The sequence below is a fragment of the Oscarella lobularis genome, unplaced genomic scaffold, assembly GCF_947507565.1.
Source record: "Oscarella lobularis unplaced genomic scaffold, ooOscLobu1.1 scaffold_75, whole genome shotgun sequence".
Lineage (NCBI taxonomy): Eukaryota > Metazoa > Porifera > Homoscleromorpha > Homosclerophorida > Oscarellidae > Oscarella > Oscarella lobularis.
In genome coordinates, this window is record NW_027077201.1 from 71042 (window position 1) to 89946 (window position 18905).

Below are 18905 nucleotides of genomic sequence, written 5' to 3' on the forward strand. Positions count from 1 at the left end.
TGGAATTATGGCTTCTCGATTTTGTATTTTCAGACGTACTATTATAGCGTCTCCAGAAAAAGCCTCATTAATAACCCAAGCTACCTGCACTCTCCATAACTATCTTATAATATCCGATCGACAATTATCACATCAAGATCATCTATATTGTCCTCCCAATTCTATTGATCATGAAGATAAAAGAGAAACTTTGTTGCGGGCGATTGGAGAGCAGACGAATCCAGCAATTTAGCTGACGGTATCCGCCTGGAAGGCAACCGTCCATCGGTGTCTGCATTGACCAACAGGGATCATTTCAGCACATATTTTAGCTCAGCAACTGGGAGAGTGGCCTGGCAAGATGCTTAAGTACGTCTATCGTAAACTGCTAATAACATTAATGACTATGTAATACAGATACAGAGATTAATGTAATATGCTACAATAAGCTATTATTGATTAAACAACTAATTTTTAGAGTACCTCTTGAATACGTATTTTTGCAAGGGCTCTCTTTCTTGAATTGAGCCTTCTGATGGAGCTTCCGACGGACTGCCCAAAAAAATTTTTTTCGTTGTCGACCCGCAATGTCTTCTGCAGCCGTCAAATAATTTCGAGGTCGACCTCGTTGCTGGCTGATTGCTTTCTTCTGCATACAGTCCAATTATAATTTCTAGGCTGTAATTAACCAGATCGTACTCTACCTACCTCTTTATTCTCCCCCTAGTCCCTTCATCGACCCTTGTTCTTTCATCATCGACTACGTTGTCCTCATTCTCTCCCTGTCCTTCTTCTCTGCCGTCATCAATCCTCTCGTCTTCTTCTGCCTCCTCTGTCTGGCTTTCCAATAAAAAACTATTTGACGTTCTACAGAACAAGGTAACAATTAATATTATATTTCTTCAAATCGACTTCATTACCTTCTGTGACTAACGAAGTCTTTAACCCTTTTGTAGTGGACGCTTTATACTGACCCGGTTCACTGTTTTGGGTACCAAAATTGGTACCTATTGCGCATGCTCACTTTCGTTCAAAATTTAGGCCCGCGAAGCCACTTTAGTGTCCCGTAATAACGTTTAGACACACCTACTACCCTAACGCACTACACTCTGCGTCGTTTCTACCTTTTCGCATCGTTTTTGGCCTCGTTTTGGCCTCCAACGTTTTCGAAATAGTTCAAAACACGGTTTCACCTTGCCAAAACACTCCCTACTCGTAATTAGCCGTTATTTTGATCGTACGTGAGACCGCTGACGTCAGGGAGTGTTAAAGAAACCGGATGTTGCCATAAAAAACTTTATTTTTGCGTCGCTTTTACCATTGACGCAGTTTTTAAGGGCTCCTCTACCTATTATTTGCACCACTAAGGCCAAAAAACCCAGCATATTCTAATCGCGATCAAAAAAAGGAGTATTTCGAGACTACGGGCCAACGAAAAAGACGCTGCATACGGGTCTAAATTTTTTCCCTTACTTTCACCATTTGGATATGAACACCTTACCTTTAGAGTCAACTAGGCACTTCTAAATCACTATTTTTATAGTTTTGATTTTCTTGGAAGCTAAGAATTTGTACCAATATTGGTATGCAAAACAGTGAAAGGGTAACCCTTTCAGTGTCAGAATTGAGTATATCCGGTTACCGGAAATGCGCATGTCACCCGCGAGATTCAAAATAGCTTGGTAGCAAAGCAGCATTGTCCCTAGCAACCTTTCTCATTCCTAAGCAGGATTGACTAAAGAAAAATTTTGGTAATGTTTTGGTCACCATGGCAACGCCAAAAAAGAAATAAGAACCAAAAACGTAACAAAAATTACCCGAAACGACTCATAGTTTTCCAATAAGCACTTCTTAGTTCTTTACAATTTTCATATACTTGATTTCAGCACCTTTTGCAAGAACAAGAACCTTTTTATTTTAGGGGAGAAACCGGATGTGAACTAAAATCATTATACGGACGGCTCAAAACACTACAGGAACAATTCCAACCAACGTTCGCCTACAATTTGTTCAACGTGTGATATTCCTTGAAGCAATTACGACGCGGAGTCAGGCAAAGATGCACGTCGCATGTGGTGCAACGAGTGCACGGTTCGTGACGAATTCTCTTTTTCTTTTCATCCTTTTGGTTTTCTCGCTGCAGCGAACACATTGAAGGCGAGTATGTCCAGCTACAGGCAGATGCGGCAATGATGTATCCAGCCTCAAATCTTTACGCTGCCTCTTCCTTCCTGGTTTTTCTTCCCGAAAAACCACCAATCAAATCCACCGCTAATTCAAGGCGAAAGGCGCGGAAATCTCGTTTGGCGCTTGTACTCTTGTGCCTTTCATCGACATGCCTCTCGACAATATAGGCGTTCAGGAGCGCATCCTCCAACAGCCAAAAGGCAATCCGTCTTCAGGGCTTCTTACTTTTACGCCCAACGTTGTAAAGGGCCGTAATTTGGTCGCCCCTGTCGACACCCCTCATGTTCTCGATGTAGGGCTCAAGTAGGGGCGGACATTTGACGTCGACTCTATGCCTTCCATCTCTCCGTAACGTTGTTGGAACTGTTTCATCTGGGAGCCTCGGAACATGCGCCGTTGAAAGAAAAAAAACGTATCTTCGGTCATACCAAACGCAAGCCATCATATGATTCCCGCAAAGATATTTGTAGAATCCTCTCCTGACGTCTTTCTTCTTTGGAAGGCCAATCTTCAGACTTTTTTAGAAAATCCTTTTGATGGGATCGAACTGTTCCACAGCAATAGATGGTTTTGCCCCACAAAAGATCAAACAGGGTGGGCGACGAGTAGTAGTTGTCTGTATAAAGATGATGTCCCTTTCCCTCGAGTCCTTTCATCAAATCTAAGACGATTTGCGTAGATAAACCGTGTTCCCCAGCAGTAACCGTCTTTTTCCCGTATAGATTTCAAATTTGTAGATGTATCCGGGTGATGACTCCGCCAAAATAAAAACCTAAAGAAATGAGTAATATATACAGCATATTATATTTATTATAAGACAAACCTTGATACCCCATTTAGTAGGTTTATCCTTCATGTATTGTTTGTATCCAATACGTCCTTTATACGGAATCATGGCTTCATCAATCGTAATTTCCCGTTTGCAATTGTATTCGGACTTGAACGCTGCCTCAAAAAGATTTACCAGGGGTCGAACCTTTTGAAGCTTGTCGTATCTAGGATGTCCGTTTGGCAGTTCGCTTGCCGGATCACAGACATGAAAGAACCGTAGAATTTGCCAAAACCTACGGAATATATTGTATGAGAAAATTGTCTGTTCAAAGAAAGTTTACCTCGTAAGTGTCATCACATCTGAAAAATGGCAACTAAGTATTGGAATAGCCTTTTGCCAATAGTCTTGAATGCGAGGAAATCGCATGTACCCCATCAGAATAATCAAGCCAAAAAATGCCTTTATCTCCTAAAAAATAATTGCTGAAAAATAACCTTTGATATCTGACCTCATTACCTCAACGCTGAGTGGACTCCATGGTCAACTTTGTCCTGGAACATATTTTTCCGCCGCATTGAGATTGGTATTGACAACTATCAGTTGCCAGCCAATCACATAGCAGCGCGTAACCTTTATATGCGTACTTCGTCGAACGCCTACGTGGGGTAGAATGCAGTATGAACCGAAGGAGGAGCTTAAGGCGGGGTAAAACTAATGAAAACTAATTGCACGTGCACTCCCACATAAAGGCCGTAATACTAGGAATTACGGTGACATAGGAGTACAGAACGGTTTTGTGTCTATAACCACCGCAAATCGCTTCGTTTTTTGAAGCACTTACGTCTACTTAGTCGCAAAGGGTTATTGTTAGGGTAGGGAAGGGTTTCGCGGTACTTTTCGGTGCGTACGCGAAGCTCGATGCGGGGGATGCGCTCGCAAACGAGCTTTAAATAATTCTCAAAAACAAGGAAATTTCTGCCTTTCAGGCAAAGAATCCGACGTTTTGAGCATCGTGAAAGATTTTTCTTACTCCTCGTTCTACTAATTATCTCTATTTTGGCCTCCCCGCGTCGATGCTTCTTCCTTATTGTTACGGCAATCGATGACGATTTCAAGTTCCCTTACGCCAATCCCCTTGACAGATATACGGTCCGCTCCCTCCTACATATGGATATACGAGCGACAAGTCGGCCTCGGTTGCTGCTATCAAAATGACTTTTTTGACGTCGGCACCTTCCGGGGCGTCGTTTCCTAGGAATTTCCGTCTGCGCAATTTCAACTTCGTTCAATTGCCCTCTTCTCGCAGCCGCATTCGATTGACGACTTGCGTGCAACCTATCCGACGTGGACGTTCGTTTGCCCCGGAGCGACGCCGTCGATGATCGAAACGATCGAAGAAGGTTTTCATCTTCCGCGCTCGCAGGTGTCGCCGCGGCGCCTCGTTTTTGATCATCCGGAAAGAAATCGTGAAGGCGAGAATCAAGAGTGCCTTCGCTACTTCGGGTGGCTTCACCTGCAGCGAGACGCGCCAACAGGAAACGAGCTAGGCTTAAATCGGCGTCTGCCATACGCCGATGTTCCTCAGGATCCGCACAATTGCCGATCGTTTTAGTGCAATTGCACAGAACAATATGCTGAGAATTGCATGCAGTGCATATCAGGAGTGATAAACAGGCGTCGCGTAGTGTAGGAGTTTCCCTTAGATGTCAAAACAGATTTCGTTCAACGCGGAGGGAGCGCTATAGGGTTTTGCGGCGGCCTTGCTGCAACGAAATATGCTTAGATCCTAGCTCGATCGAAGCGTTTATGATTAGCCCCCTGGTGTCACAACAGATTTAGTTGAACGCGGACGGAGCGCGCTAGGGTTTAGCGGCGGCCTCGATGCCACCAAAGGTGTCGAAATCTGTGATTGATGGCACCGCGCGCTTATGGGCAAAATCTAAGAAAGGGCGCGCTGTAGAGATAGGGTTACGCGCGCGCTGCGCGCTCTTTTAGGCGAGGCACATATTAATCTGTCAACGATATGACAGCGCAACGACCTTCGCGACGAGATACAATCGACGGACGACGGCGTCGTCTCGTTCTTGCAAAGACGTGGTCTTTTGGCGACGGAAGGAACGCGTCGGTGTCCGACGTGCCCCCGACCGATGAAGCGCGCTTTTCTTTCGGGAACACGCCACAGAGGAGAAGAAGGCCTCTATCTGTGGCGCTGTTCATAATGCGGCATGGAGCGGTCGGTGCGAATTGGGACGTGGTTCGACAGCTCCAACTTGACGCTGCTGCAAATTCTGCACATCACTTGGCTCTTCGTACAACAGCGCCCGCAAACACATGCCATGCTAGACGCTGGACTCCTCTCGCGCACGACAATCGTCGATTGATATTCCTTTTGCCGAGAGTTGTGCAGCGTGTTTGTCGAACGACACTCGCACAAGATCGGGGGCCCGGAAAGATCGTCGAAATCGACGAAAGCAAATTCGGCAGCGCAAGTACAATCTTGCTCATCGGGTAAAATAAAGTGAGTTTTTTTCGCGGCTTTCATTCTTCAGCATTGTGTTTTAGGTCAAAGGAGAGTGGGTCTTGGAGGCATCGAAAGAGGCAGTCATAAATGCTTCTTCCAAGTCGTTGCAAACAGGTCCCGGGAAACACTCCTTCCCATCGTAAGGGACAACATCGAGGAAAGAACGACAAAAATAAGCAACCTCTGGAAGGCGTACGACTGCCTCTCCCATCAAGTACAAAAGCAATAATTCCAATAAAAGTAATTTTAAAAGCTTTCCTTAAGGGATACCAACATTTGAAGGTCAATCATTCGATAAACTTCAAAGACCCACTTACCGGTGCCCACAGGAATACCATTGAGAGCACGTGGAACGCCCTTAAGGTTGTTACCCTGTTGCTTGAATAAAAGTAAAAATGCGTTGTTTTTAGTGCTACGCTTTACTTTGAGTTTGCCTTCAGATGACATCTCGAGTAAAAGGTACAGTGCTTCTCAGCATAAATTTCCACTCCTTTAAAGTGCGCTAGCTTAGCAACCGAAGGTCGTACGGGGTCCCCGAAAAGACCGGGAGACTCGCAAGACCCTAATCTATTTAGTAGTGAAGGTCCGGTTGCTATGCTCCTACGTAGGGCAAAGATAGAGAGTCAACCAATGGCAGAGGCTCGCGCAATCACGTGACATTAACTGCGATTGGTTGATCTATCCGACCGTTAGTCAGAGTCCCGTATTTAGCCTCAGTTTACTTAGGCCTGGTGGCCTTTTCGAGAACTAAATACCGATCTTATCTACTGTAGAACGAGCGCAAAAGCACATAGAAACCATTTTTAGGGAAAAAAATTAGTATCGTAATATTCGGGCTCGCGAAAGGTTCTGGAATCTTTCCATTAGCATTTGAATAACACGTAAAGCCTAGCGGCTAAGGCGAAAACCCACTGTAACATCGGATTTCGAAGCGAAATCGCTCCTTTGTTTTAAAGCGCGCTAACGGAAATGTAGGGAAGTTTTCGAAACGGGATAGCTCCTAAAGGAAAGCACCTAGACCTAAACCCTACGATGAATTTTTAGAGTATTGGGTGTAGAATAAGACTGCGCTTGTCCGAAAGCGGTAAGTGCTATGGTTCCTCGAGAAAACGGACCTAAAGTCAAGGTGCTATTCAGTACTTATCGGTCTGTAAACTGGAAACGAAAGCGAATTTAGGCAAACGCTACGATGAATTTTTAGATTATGCACTATAGAACAAAAACTCTTTGGGAAGTCCTCTTAGAAACGCGGGTTTGGATATAAAAAACGCGCGTTTCCGAAAAGAGTGCTGTTCGAAGAATGTCGCGACCTAGCGCCTTCCTACTTAGTGGTACTTCTTAGATAAGCCGCGGTATTGCAGATAGGTACATTAGAAAACAGTTTCTAAAATTGTAGACGCGTACGTTTTACCAAATTTGAATTACGCGCCTTTTAAGCGCGCGCTAGCGGATTGGAAACTTATGCTGAGAAGCACTGTACGTTGCACAAATAGCAAAATGCAGAACTCAAGCGTATAAGAGCTTGGGGATTGGGTGATCGGCTCGTGGTGCGGGCGCCCTCTTGCTCTCTGCGTACACTGAACGGGTTCAAATACCTGCATATTTTCTTTACAACAACTACGAAGTTGTAACATCAACGGAAGCGTAAGGAGGCCCAGAGGTTACAGTGTGGTGTGACGTACAGCAAAGCCATTCAATATTTAATACGCCTGATCTCAGGCTCAAGGTAAAATGCTTTGTTTAACGCTACTGACGTGGTAGGTATGGATGGACAAGTTTAAGCTTGTTGCAGAGGTCATATAATGTCGTATACTGGAATTTTCTATGATAACATCAACGCGCCTAACACTGAGGGATTGGTGGCGGTACGCCGTTGGAAGATAAACATGAAAACTGTCGTTCTGCACAGCGCGTTAAAGCGGGCCTGTACAAGAATCTAGGTGGGTGCTTCGTTGTTTGAACGTTTGTTCAATTTCTGCGATGCGCGGAACGTTACATGTAACATTGCAGGTGAACAAAGCAATATTTATCGGCAAAAAAATTAATTTTGCTTGCTAAGTGGCCCTTTTTTCAGGTGGGCGGCGATCTTAATTTGTCAACGTGGCCTTGGCTAAACGCTCCTTTCAAGAAGGAACTTCACCAAAGCGCTTTTCAATTTCAGTTCTTCACAAGCCGAACCTTTTGTATGACTTTTTCACCCATTGTAGCTTCTCCTCAGCTAACTGAAACAGTGGTAAATGGCAGGAAAGCGATTTAGATCAATTGAATCGGAGTTCCATCACCTACGGTAAGCAAATAGAAATGTAGAAAAATTACCCTTTCAAGCTGTTTACTTTAGACTAGATTTGCCTTTAAACTGAAAACGCTGGTGACAGCTTTTCTGTTAGAAGCGTCCATACAAAAGCAAATTAGTCGGCTTGAAAACGACAGAGAAAAAAGAGAGACGGTCTCTTTTTAACACGCAAGAACGAAATGTGAATGAGTTTCGATCGTTCAATCGCAATCACGTGTAGTTAACTCTAGACATACTGTATATTCCAGCTGTTTAAGATCCGGCTATGCCTGGGATCTGTTTTGGAGGAAATTGGTGGTGTTTGTTAAAGTTAATTTAGGAAATATTTTATTAATAACAACTTTTCGAGTTTTGGTATTTTATGTAAAAAATTAATAGATAGTCGGAAGCACGAACGCGGGATGCGCAAGGTATAATTGGCCATGAAAGGAAAAATCGTTAAGTGCTAATTTTGCTGTTTTCTTTCCAAACAAAGTCTGTTAGAAATTTCAGGTGTTTAAACGAAATTGTGGTTTTAAATATTATTAGAGGTATTCTGGGGTGAAGATAGAATTGTCCCTTTTTGCTAAGGCGTGCGGTATGGAGTTTTTTTCATTGCAAAGTCTAGAAGCGTTTAAGTTTTGTGAGAGCATAATAGGATTTTCGTCTTTGAAAAGCGATTCCAAAACGTGACCGTCGTCGTACGAACAAATGTGCTTTTGATCGGCGTAAGAAAACTTCGGGAAGATATTCTTAGGCTGATATTGCTTTTAAATAGATCAAAACGCGGACAATTGCCAAGACTAAAAAGAGGAAAAAAGCGTAACGCAGATACATTCCAAGAACCCCGTACGACTGCAATTTGCGCAGTCGTCGTCAGCGCATTGTGTGAAAATCAAAGTAAAATTTGATTCATGTTCTACGTTTTAGTTTCACTTTCGAGAGGGAGAACTTTGCTACCGTCGGAAACAAAGAACCACTTTATCATCTCCGGATACTTGCGTATGACATCGAGTATTCTTCCCGCTTTCAAGCTTTGGCAAAATTGGTCAATAGAGCCTTGACGCCTGCATAGGGAAACGTGGCAAATCAGAGCTTGAATAATATGCTCATCGTCAAAAGGGATAGTCCTTCTTCAGGCAGCGCTGCTGAGGAAATCCATAACGTCAGCCCCTCTCATGCTGTGTCTCCATTTTTCCTCTGTATAGTAAAAAATGTGCTCCATCAAATTTTTTTATCACAGAATATTGGGGAAAATTTTTCTGGAATTCGTCATTGATGTTGCACCCTCTAGAACATCTTCGATTGAAAGATCTCAGAGCTGTCATATTGTGACAGGGCCACAGGTATCGACTGCTTTCTTCAAATAGATCTATTTCTTGTGTGAATAACTGATTAACAATGGCATTTAAAATTCTCTGGGAAAGGTTTTGTACACCACAAAGCCTACTTCAACAAGAATATTCCTGTCAATCCTGATGCATTTTTCGTTTTCTACATCTAGATAACGTTGCCGGTGAACAGCAATTAGGGAAGCGAGGCTTTCAAATTCTATTGGTTCCTTGTTAAGGCCTCGATACAGTATTGGTGACCGTAAATAATGAGAGGCTCATTAAATTAAAATGTGTTGCCTGCAAGTGATCCGAAGCAGAACTTTCCTCGCCGCTTTCGAAAAACAGACATATCCTCTTGTACTCCTGCATCGCTTCTCCTTTCACTGAGCGTGTTTTCCTCAGACGCAAAAGGCATTTGTTCAATATTCACCAAAAGTCCTTAGTGTTAGACGAACGTACATGTAGAACGTTTTTGACAAAACATTGGTAAACTAGCCATCAGAAAATTGACATGCGGCAACAAGAGAAATATCTTTTAGAATCTCTTTTGAACAAAGCCATAAGCGCGCTAGCAAAAATTACAGTGAAGTCATTGATTGATTTGCTCAAGCGCATCAATTGTGTGCTCAAGCACACCATTGAAAATGGCCTTTTTCTGCATTTTAAAGTCGTCTTAAAACACTATTATTAATACACGACAACAAAGAAATGTGCGCAACTTTTGAAAGAGCGACGATCAAGGAGCCGGTCGTCGCTCACGTCCAACGCCTCCCAAAACGCCAAATTTTTATGTCTGTATTATGCATGCATTTATTAGACTAGATTAGAGATTTCATATAACTTTTTAATATGGTCGTCGTCTTTTCAGAAAACTTCACTTTCTGATGTCAAGCTTTTTGTAACATTGTCCACTGAATACACAGAGAAACTCAAGAATTTAAAACAAAATTTTCTGGGTAATGTGTGGAATGGCAATTCTGCAAAACCCATTTCGATCAGCGAGCAGCAAACAATAACAGCAAACCTTTTTTAAAAAAATTTTACTACACTGTTTTGTTTCATCAGCTCAAAAATCCGCTTCAAGGACACCTCACCAAATTACTGCCAAAAATTATACTAAGATTGAGGTTAAAGCAACGTGGAGGCATAAAACACAAAGCAATTAACATGCCCAACAACTTGGCAAGTGCCAAAAAAATATCAAAATATACCTTTCGCCCCTCTTATTTGCCTTTCTCCTTTCATCCTTGATTTGACCGACTTGAATTCCGGGAATCTCTCTGGCGTGTCCATATATCTCAGATTCATATGACATGTAGATGAAGCCGAAAGGGAAACGGGCGCTTCTTTTCTCTCAGCCCAACGCTTGGCTGAGTATACCTGTGCTTGATGCAGTGACAGCATCGCTGTACTACTTTAGTAACAATATCGCATGATTTTGATCTAACAGTTTCTCGAAATTTGCCATCTGCTCCAGGCGCAGTGGCATCTAATGTAGCGGTCACATCTTTTCCATTTGTCGAAAGCAGTTTTCCTTTCTTGCTTTTTACAAAAGAAACAAACTCTTCGTCAAGACCAGCGCAGAACTCGGTTTTCTCAGCCTGTAGCAAATGGTATTCAGCGCTCTTCTCGACAGTTCCTTGCGAAGATGCAAGAACGTGGCACTCTTTTTGCAAGAGATGCCCAAATGCAGACGCCATCCAAGACAAGTCGTCGTTAATATTAATTCCAACTGGCACTGAATGACTTTCACCAATTTTGGTAATCATTGCTCTTTTTAATTCTGGGTCTTCCGTTTTAGCCCATTTTGCGCTGGGCAATCGAATTTGGTTGATTACGTCTCTGAAAGTCTCCTTTTCTTTTTGGGGCGGCCGTCCAACTTTTCTTCCTGAGCGCGCCTGCTCCCTTCTTTCATAATTTTTTTTTCGGCGACCAATGTCTGCCTTTTGCCTACCCATAACACTTTCAATGCACTAAAGCATCAGAAAATATTTTCATAGTGAAGCCGACCGCCTTACACTGTAAATTGAGCTATTCTGCTAAGCACTTAATTGGAGTTTGCCTGACACTCTGTGAACTAACACCTGAGGGTCTTCTTTATCAGTATCTTGAAAAGTGCTTGGCTGCACCTCGTAAGTGTCTATCTACACTTTTGTCAGCGCAGAGTGAATTGGTGTTCAGCAAACACAATATTTGGGATAATTTTTTGCTCCTCCTTCCCTTAGCGTGATTGAAAAAAACGATTCTATGACTGAAACCGGCTTCAAGGTGTCAACCGCTGCTTTGCGCTTCTTTCTTTGCTTTTGTTTGCGAATCGCTTTGCGGAATACGATTGGTGGAACGCTTTCGTCCATGAGGTAATTAAAGACTGAGTGGTAATTGCATTTCCCGACAAATGCAAGATCAGTAGAATATAATCTGTAATGTATCTGGTGTCTCACGCAACCTTTTATACGAACGCCTACAGACGGAATCGCTTAAAGCCGTAAGCCTGAATCCTCTCTTTTTTGCTTGGTAGAGTTTATTGCAAAAGTTAACGGTAGAAAGGAGATCGAGGCACATACCTGTTTGCAGGTGTGAAAATTCTACAGCAACGTTCACACCTTCAAACAGGTATGCTGCTCCCAATTTAGATTCTTGGCGCACACAGCCGCAAAAACCTATGATTTAGTTCGTGCATGAAGATCTGCTCGGGATCGGTTCCTGTATGCTCGATTGGCTTTACCCGACGAGTGGCGACAAAGAGATCTCTGAACAGAACGCAGCCGTGAGACTAAAGGGTAGAGCTTTCCACAAGATCTTGTATGCTCGACTGCTTGCAGACGAGTGGTGACATGGAAATGTGGACAAAACACTACCAATTAGACTAACATTTTTTGGTCATACACCTCGATCAGAACCTGTATGCTCGACTGCTAAGCAGAAGAGTGGTGACAAGGAGATCTGGGGCTTTTTGTAGTTATACATAAATATCTCTCCTAAATATTTAATTCAAATCATAGTTATCTAGAGTTGAAAATTCCGTTACTGTGTAATAAAAGATTTTTCTCTATAGGTTTGCTGCGGTAACAAGATAAAATAGGTTTGTTATTATTTTCTCTTATATTTAGGGGTACAAATTAGGCATATAATAATTTTATAGGTATAGGAAAATGCAAGTGAAAATTTTGTTTTTGCTTAATTTTATACAGAACGTTTCTATATGTACCTGTAGACGTCACTTGTGGAGTACAAAAACGCTGATCAAATTTGCTGACAATCTATTATACTGACGTTACAGTCCATTCACTCTGACTTCGAACTCCGGGAAACTGCAATTGCTTTTCCGAATAATAATAATTTTACATACCAAAATAATTATTTGCAATGTGCGCATGCTTGGATTTAGTCCACAAAGGTTCTATTTTGGGATCTGAGGTAGTATAGAGGCACTTGACCATGAATAGTTTGATTTAATTAGGGCTTCATCACGTAATCAGTTGCACGTGACTACTCTTCACATTCGTCTATGCGAAGCAGTTCGCGATCATCGACGTCAAGCTCATCATTGTCCGATACGGCTCCGTCATGACCGAGAAGTGCTCCTGCCTCTGCAACTTCTACGTACTCAAGATCGTCGTCTTCTTGGTCGCTATTGACAGCTTTTTCTTTTAAGCCGTCCGACTCCCAGAACGTATGTTCTTCTTTGATTGCCTTCTCGCAGCAGTTTGCCCATATTTCTGATGTCACCTCAGCGACTATCGACAAAACGTTTTCTCATGCGATAAATAGCGCTCTCCGCTTACGTCGCCCCTAATCGGCGCGAGAAACTCGCCAGATCACGCGGATCCATACGGATATAGCGCGTGTAAGCGTCGCTACGCCACCGTCCGAGCCTTCGAATCGTCGAGTCTTTAATTTCTTTATGTTCCTTTAGAATATCGGTGTTCATAGAGAAAATCGTTTATACATCCAACAATTCTTCTGGCAACCATGCTGACATTGGCTGGCTCAAAATTCTGCTTCAAAGCTGCCTTCCGAAAAGACCATATAACATCCAAGGGGACGAGCAGAAGACCGAAATTAAATCCTGTCAGGTTTAATTAATCGCCTTTACACAATTCCTACTAAAGTCATCAAACCTGAAAATTCTATATCAGGATTAGACCTTGAAATATTGTGAAACACTAAAACGGTTCTCTATTTGTCCATTGTCTCTTTTAACCTTAATTAATTAAATTATTCTTTAGCTGGTTCTTCTGCTTTTACTTTGGGCAGTAGAAAATGAAAATTTATTAATAATATTGCACAAATGGATGATGAGATTCAACACGGGCTCGCGCAGCTGATTGTCGGCGGGAAAAGACAAATTCACGATGGGTGTTTGAAAAGAGGAATTTTTCGTCTACCCAAAGTCGAACCAGGTACACTTGCATTATAATCCTCATCTAATAAATTTTTATTTGCGTTATTGAATTTAGCTCAATCATCTGCTGATTGTGGGACTCCTGTTCTGAAAACTTGTGCTGCTACTCTTAAGATGTCTCCTGCTCTGCATGGTTTGCTGGCGTCTCCTGCTTGCACTGGGGCATATATTCGAGATGAAGTAAGTTTGAGTTGGATTGTTCAATAGGGAAAATTACATTTTCTCTTTGTCTTAGTCTCGCGTTAATTCTTTTATAGAATTTACGTAAGCAAGTGTCGTTTTTTTTTTCAACAGCCAAAAAATCTCGTGGAGGAAAAGACAGATTATCCTATGCCGGGAAATTCTTTGATTATTATTCCGATGCCATCATTGTTTGCTGATTATTTGATCAGATGCCTTGCAACATTTTTTGAAAAGGATGCATTTTTTCTACCGTAGAGTTTTGGAAATAAATTGTCAAGACGACAATGAGTCTTAAATGAGCACCGCTCGGCCGTGTTTCCATCAAGCGTCAAATCGTACTGAAAAAACAATTCAAAGCTTTCTTGATACAGTACTGTACTTCGTCAGAGTCAAAGAAACGTGCCAGGTACCCAACATAATCAAGAGAAACATTCTTTAGATAAATACCTTACACAAGCGAACTTGACCGTTTTAGTCATCTAACTACGTCCTCACGTCAGACTGCAACACGTCCAAACGTTGGTCAATGCAAGCCGAAATTGACCATGACTCCGATGCGCCCATATTCAGAATTTCAGTCTGCAAGTCACAAACCGAAACTTACGTACCTGTTAAGGGTGCTAGCTTCTTTCCTAGACCCTATCAAGAACGTTATTAGAAACCCAGCATCAAGACGTCAGAGCGTGCTCTTTTAGTCTCTTGCAAAGAAGCGCAAGGTCCAAACGGTTATGACGGAAGAAAACATTTTCCAGTCAGGCAAAAAAACTTACACCTACGTAAAGAAGAATTTATTTCATTTGAGGAATTTGATTGACGACGACTATATACTGGTAAAACCATCAAGCATAAGTGAATCACATTTTAATGCCGCTTTGGAATGCTAGAACAAAATTTTGCGCAAAATTGAATTTAGAAAAACAGATTCTAATCTTGTTAATGAGAAATCGCCCCTTCGTAACCGAATTTATTTTTTGGTAGCTCCTTTATTAAACGACGTTTCAGATTCAACGCCTTGACTTTAACGGCAAGCTAAAGAGAGCTCTCATCAAAGAGCTGCGAGATGAGAACTGCAAAATGAGAGAAAAAGCTTTGAAAAAGGTCAGAGATTATTTTCTAAAGAGGATATTCACAAGAGGATTTTTTGTTTTTGTTTAGGTCAGCGATATCATTTCGGAAGCGAAATTCATTTTACCCCCCTTGGAAGAACTCCCCGACGCTTTGAAAGCGCGACTCGACAACTCGAATAAAACTCTGGTAAGCCTCAGAAGATGAGCTGAGCAAGAACTTGTTGAAACTCTTCCCCTAATGTTGTTGCTAATGTTTTGGTAATATTGGGAAAATTGCCACAGCAATTGGCGCACCCGCAGCGAAGTATTTTAACCGCTTGAGCGCGCCAATACTCTCCTCCTAACCGATTCAAAAGTGAGTAAATCCAATATCAAAACTCTCTTTTTATTGTTTTCTTGTATAAAGTTGCCGGAACGCGCCACTATTGCCCTCCTCTCTTGCGTGACTTCATAATACTTACCTTGGTACAGTGCACCCACGCATGAATGTCCCGCCTGACCCTCCCCGGACATAGCCGCGAAATTCAAAATGAGTAGGATTTACTATCTTTTCGCTAATGCGAAGGGATAGTAGATTCATTTATCTAAGATTTGGTCGACGGATTAGTCGATCGCATGCATAGTGGTCGCGTAATCCTTCAAGTTACGGCGAAAGTAGGTTTTGTCGTTTCCTGGCGAAGTTCTCTCAGCAACTAAGCTACTTCTTTCCTCGAAACGCACCAGTCTAATATTTTATTAGCATTGGTCGAAGCGATATTTAGTTGGTTTTTTCGTTTTTCTGCAATTAGGGTCTGAACCATCGTTGCTAAGAGCGTTTCTCAGAGCCTACGCTACAAATCGCGATTCGCCGCCCTCGCGAAACGAAATAAAACATGATTTAATTGGTATTGGTCGAAGCGATTTCGAATCTTTCGCTTCGTTTAGAATTTATTCGTTGTCATGGGCGTGGCAAGTGCGCGCGCAAGGTCTCCCCACCCGAAAAGGCAGTAAAACGCTCATTACAATTGACTTTGGTACAGCCCGTTTTTTAGCTAATCCTATACTAAAGAAATCCGCCCGGTAATAGAAGGAAAACGAAAAATCGGTCTCGATCTAGTGGTAACGCGCTAGGGCGTGACCAAGGAAACCTAACGGTCGCGTACGCTACTAGCCAATGAGAGTACTGCACGTGACCACTATTTACACCCTTCGTCAAAGGCCTACGTGCCCTACATCATTGGAATGCTACGGGATAGAGGATTCCAATGATGTCATTGGCGATGACGCGGGACTAACGACGCGGGAGCTAGCGCGCTCTAAAGACGGTCGCTTTATGCGTGGGTGCACTGTATTCATGACATTATTATAATTCACCCGAGTCACGTGTGTTCGCTAGCGGGCTTGGCTCGTTTGTTACGAATGAATAGGAAAGGGCTCAAAACGACGGATTCGAAGCTTAAAAGACGTCGAAAGAGTTTGCAGAGGAGATATTCGTTTTTCTAGATTTTCTTCTCGAGTGACGGGATTACCCTGCCATATCTGCAAATAATAGCCATCTTCACCGCGAGGAAATAAGAGGGGATATTGGAGGGAGTCATATAGTCGATGAGTTTCGGAAACTCTTTGAAGTCCGGTATCTCGCTGATTCAAAACGATATCTCGAAAGTCTCCCTCAGTACCTTGAACAATCAGCGCAGCAACTTCAGGAGCCGTAGGAGCATTGAAGCGTCTGGGGTGTTCTCCGACGAGAGTTTTGTCTGCGCGAATGACTATTTTGTGATCTTGGGGTACGTCTTGCTCCAGAGCGGTTTTGAAGAGCGAGATGTTTGGATTGTATTCGTGAAGCATCTGTTGGATACTGAAGAGCGTCGGTCTCATTATGTTTGACGGAGATGACTGGGAATGAATTCGGCGTTCTGCTTGCTGTGCTTGATCTTCTATAAAGTAAATTTGAAGAAACGAAGGTTCAGTGCGGGCTTGCGGAGCTAGAGGACCTATTCGATAGCAAACTTGTCCTTGAATTTTGAATGTTGGCATAAAACCATGTTCGAATATTCTTCGATCGGCTCCGAAAGAAATCATTTGGAAGCAAGAATTCTACTTACGAATATGGTCACGAAACTGGCAAGCTTCAATGTCTAAATCAGTGAGGAGATGCAGAAGTGGTTGAGGCAGGGGGAGAAACGGCGGAAGGCACCCTTTGCCAAGAGCGCAGCACATGGAAGGGAATTCATTTCGCCATCTTTTTGCCTCGCAGTATTTGCAGACAACTTGCATGGCACCGACGTCTGCGCGAGAAAAGTTCATTCTTGTGGTATAATTGAATGCTGTGGACGTTCGCGTTTGGTGAGACATAGGTAGGTTGGGGTTTTGCGTTTGTGATGATTGCGAAGAAGGAGGAGGTGATGTAGAAGCATCGCCTTGAGCTGAATGGTCTACGATGTTCGCTTCGGTAGCGGTGGGCAAAGAAAATTGCGGTACGGGAAAGCGAGGGATCATGGGTGGGGACTGAATTAACTACAGTAGATGAGACTTGCGAGAGCGGTGAAGAAGTAACAGAAAATGAATTGGGGATTGAGCTCGCCGACACGCCATTGGCAGGTATTGGACTGTCGAAGTGGGAAGGAAGCGATGGAGCGAGTGGAGTGAGATTGTGGGACTGAGGTAAAGGGAGCGATAAAGGCGGGATTTCATGAAGTAGAGGGACGTTGATCTCTGAGTCAGAATTTTGTAAGAAACGATGAATCGGGGTTTTATCGTCAGGTCGTTGTTGGACATGGGAAGATGTCGGAACCGGTGATGTAGACGCATAGAAATGATCGGTCGGAACTGACTCTTCTGAAAGACGGCGAGCACGAGATGAACTGCGCAGTCTCGCGATGCGCATTCGTTTTGCGTCGCTTGAAATGGCGTCCAAGTTGCTGCGACGCTTTCGCTTCCTCGGCATTTCTTAAGAAAGGAAATAGAATTTTTGAGAAGGATTGAAAGATTTAAGAAGGCTGAGATATTGTAAGTAGCCCTGAAATTGGCTAGGAATTGATCAAGTCAACTCACACTCCGGTGATCTGGAAAGATGAAATGTAAGAACAAATGTAGTGGAAGTTGAAAATTTTACCTGTCACGTGAGTTGAGTTAATGAAAGGCCAAAAAAGAACTTTTGGCAAAAAGGCTACAGAGAATAGTACCTGTAGACTCGTGGGTATCTAAAAATTAAAATTTCAAAAAACATATGTTGTGATACAAATTAAGTCGAGAAACTCATGGCTTATGCTACAACAAAAAATAATGTCTTTAGTCGAAAAGACGAGTCTCGTGTGGTTTACAAGCAAAATTGGAAATTTTCATTTTGAAGATTTCGAACGTCGGACGTTCCGCTGAACAGTCGGTCCAACGAAATCCAAACTAGCTGGATGTCCAGAAGCGACTCAAACACCGACTTTACGACATTCAGTCGGGTTTCGAGAGAGATAGCGTATTCAAAATCCTAAAACAGAGTCAGAATAATATTGAAATGTCTACATAAATGATGGCACCTTTTGCATAATTTATTTTAGAATGCAGTCGATAGAATAAGGTCTCCGATACACAGGAAACGATTGCGCCAGTCTAAAGTAAACAACAAGATTAATTAATCAGCTAAAAAAAGCAGACTGAAAAATATATGAATACTACTTTTCAGAATTCATTAAAAAGGTGTTTCTGACGCCCAACAAAGTCCTCTGCGCAAACACCGGTATCTTTGACTAAAGTTGTGAAACATAGTTTTACACCATGACTTGCAGTCGTCCGGACAAGATCAAACGCGGAAAATTCCTAAGGCTTATTAAAAAGTTAGCAGCATTCTTTGCGATCTCTAGAGCAGTTGTTTGTCTAGCAAGGATAAAACGAATAGGGTGTTTAATATACCAAGTAGACATGCGATGAAAACGAAGACGCGATTTTTTGTTCGACCAATGCTGATCGCTAAATCCATTAGCTTTTTGCTCCTTTCTGCTGCATCGAAACTAACCATCGCCTATAGCGCATCATTAGTTAGACAAAACCTATGGAGCGTTTTTACAGTCAAAAAGGCATTTTTCACGTGTTTGTTTTCGTGCACGATTGTATGTTCTCCTGCGTGACTGTTTTTAAGTTTTTATGTCTGTCTGTCTGTCTGTCTGTCTGTCTGTCTGTCTGTCTGTCTGTCTGTCTGTCTGTCTGTTTGTC

The 18905-nt window shown here is 42.6% G+C and overlaps 1 protein-coding gene across 1 annotated transcript; it reads right to left on the reverse strand.

Moving 5' to 3' along the window:
• Window positions 1–2827: 2827 nt before the first annotated feature.
• On the reverse strand, window positions 2828–3373 carry LOC136199343 (piggyBac transposable element-derived protein 4-like). Its single transcript, XM_065989521.1, has 3 exons — window positions 3279–3373; window positions 2990–3230; window positions 2828–2938 (listed from the first exon to the last, which is right to left on the reverse strand). The coding sequence occupies exons 1-3, from the start codon at window positions 3371–3373 to the stop codon at window positions 2828–2830; spliced, it is 447 nt and encodes a 148-aa protein (XP_065845593.1).
• Window positions 3374–18905: the final 15532 nt, after the last annotated feature.